The sequence below is a fragment of the Austrofundulus limnaeus genome, unplaced genomic scaffold, assembly GCF_001266775.1.
Source record: "Austrofundulus limnaeus strain Quisiro unplaced genomic scaffold, Austrofundulus_limnaeus-1.0 Scaffold502, whole genome shotgun sequence".
In the NCBI taxonomy this organism is placed as follows: Eukaryota; Metazoa; Chordata; class Actinopteri; order Cyprinodontiformes; family Rivulidae; genus Austrofundulus; species Austrofundulus limnaeus.
This window is the reverse complement of record NW_013952904.1, coordinates 74,859-76,556: the sequence shown is the minus strand read 5'-3', so window position 1 is coordinate 76,556 and position 1,698 is coordinate 74,859. Positions and strand designations below refer to the sequence as shown.

At 38.8% G+C, this 1,698-nt stretch overlaps 1 protein-coding gene across 1 annotated transcript in view; it reads left to right on the top strand.

The window, feature by feature from the left end:
* LOC106530236 (collagen alpha-1(XIV) chain) overlaps window positions 1-1,698 on the top strand; it is a gene marked incomplete at both ends in the record, with an annotated part of 74,429 nt that overhangs the window by 3,229 nt on the left and 69,502 nt on the right. Inside the window, 1 exon segment of the mRNA XM_014025819.1 lies at window positions 1,003-1,167. Within this exon segment, the coding sequence (XP_013881273.1) occupies window positions 1,003-1,167 (165 nt within the window).

The window sequence follows — 1,698 nt, the reverse complement described above, 5'->3', positions numbered from 1 at the left end:
AGTGAAACCCTAATACAAAAAAATTAAAAAATATATATAAAATTAGACTCTGATGAGGAAATCATGTTCTGGCTTATTTGCCACAAACACCCCTTTTTTATATTTGAACTCAGGAGTTTCTGCTTCTGTGTGACAAGAAGCTGCTTTTGAACTTTGACAAATTAAAGTGTGTCAAAGTGTGTTAACGCTGTAATTTATCTATTTGATTCTCCTCGCTCCTCAAACGTCTGCGGCTCTTCAAACACTCCTTCTCATCTGTCAGCTTTGCTTCCCATCTCTGTTTCCGTTCTCGTCTTCCTCTCTGTAGTCCAGCTCCTAAAAGTCACCCRGACACCGATCAAATAAACTCATTTCTCTTGTTCTTAATCATTAATATGCAGAGAATCATGTCATTTAGTGGTTCAGGTTAATTTATCATATATTTCAACATTTTTGCAGAATCACAGATAAATCAGTCAGTGTTATAAAAGCGTTTAATCTAAACATACTTTTTTTTAAGTCTACCTCATGACAAAAACAACTGATTCATTCGTTAGGTTGAAGAGGAAGTTGTCGCGTTCTCTTCCTGTCACATCTGTTGCTTTTGTGACTGAAGGCAGTTTCTCATTAAGCCTCACCTGCTCCTCATTGTCATCGTTCTTTGTCTTTCTTACCTTCTCTGCCACTGGGATACAACAATAGCCGGCTCTGTGTCTAATGTGCTCTCTGCATATAGTTTTCTTTGTTTCTCAGCTTTAAAACTTTGCAACTGTCAAATGGTTTGACAGAGAATCGGTTTGAGTGACGGAAAAATCACAACAAAACCCACTYGCATTCTTGGAGCATCAATAATACGGCATATTTCAAGGAATAAATACTGGTTCGGAGTGACAAAAATAGATTGTTTGATTTATAATACAGTATATTCTGATCAGATTTTTCASCATTCATTTCAAGTTTAAGTTTCAGCCCACTGAGCTGTAATGTAATGACTTTCTGTTATAATATTTTGTGTCTGTCCAGGTTTGGCTCTGACCTTTATCCTGGAGAACAGTTTCAAAGCAGAATCTGGCTCCAGACCTGGGGTCCCAAAAATAGGAATCCTCATCACGGATGGGAAGTCTCAGGACGATGTGATCCCCCCCGCACAGAGTCTGAAGGATGCTGGGATTGAACTGTTTGCCATTGGTATGTCTCACCTGTGCATATTTACAGAATTCACAACAGGTTGATGCCCCATAGAGTAACTATCTGATACAAAAGTGATGTGGTTTGACTTGTTTTTCTTCTCTAAACTGATTTTATTCAGACCATAATCTAAACTAGAGACATTGCATTTCCTGTGAAAATGCTAGTGTGAATGCTTCATGCTGAAAACTTAAGCTGAAAGCTGCTGAAATTGAGCTGAAGATATTTAATAGGAAAAGTGTTAAAGTGAGCTCACTTTGAAAAGCTGAAAGAAGCTGTCGTGGAAATGATTTACCAAGAATGCAGAAACACGTTGGAATAAATGCACAGAAAGTCTGCGTGTACGGTCGTCAATTATGATTTAATTCTGAGCGACAAACAAACAGAACTCAATCAGGAAGTCTGTCGGCTTGTGGCTGTCGTCAGCAGACAGCAAGCCAATAATATAACATCATGATAACATCACGTGACAGTTTAGAGCCAATCACAGATCGACGAATGTACTGCCCAGCCAATCACAGGGCTCTCAGC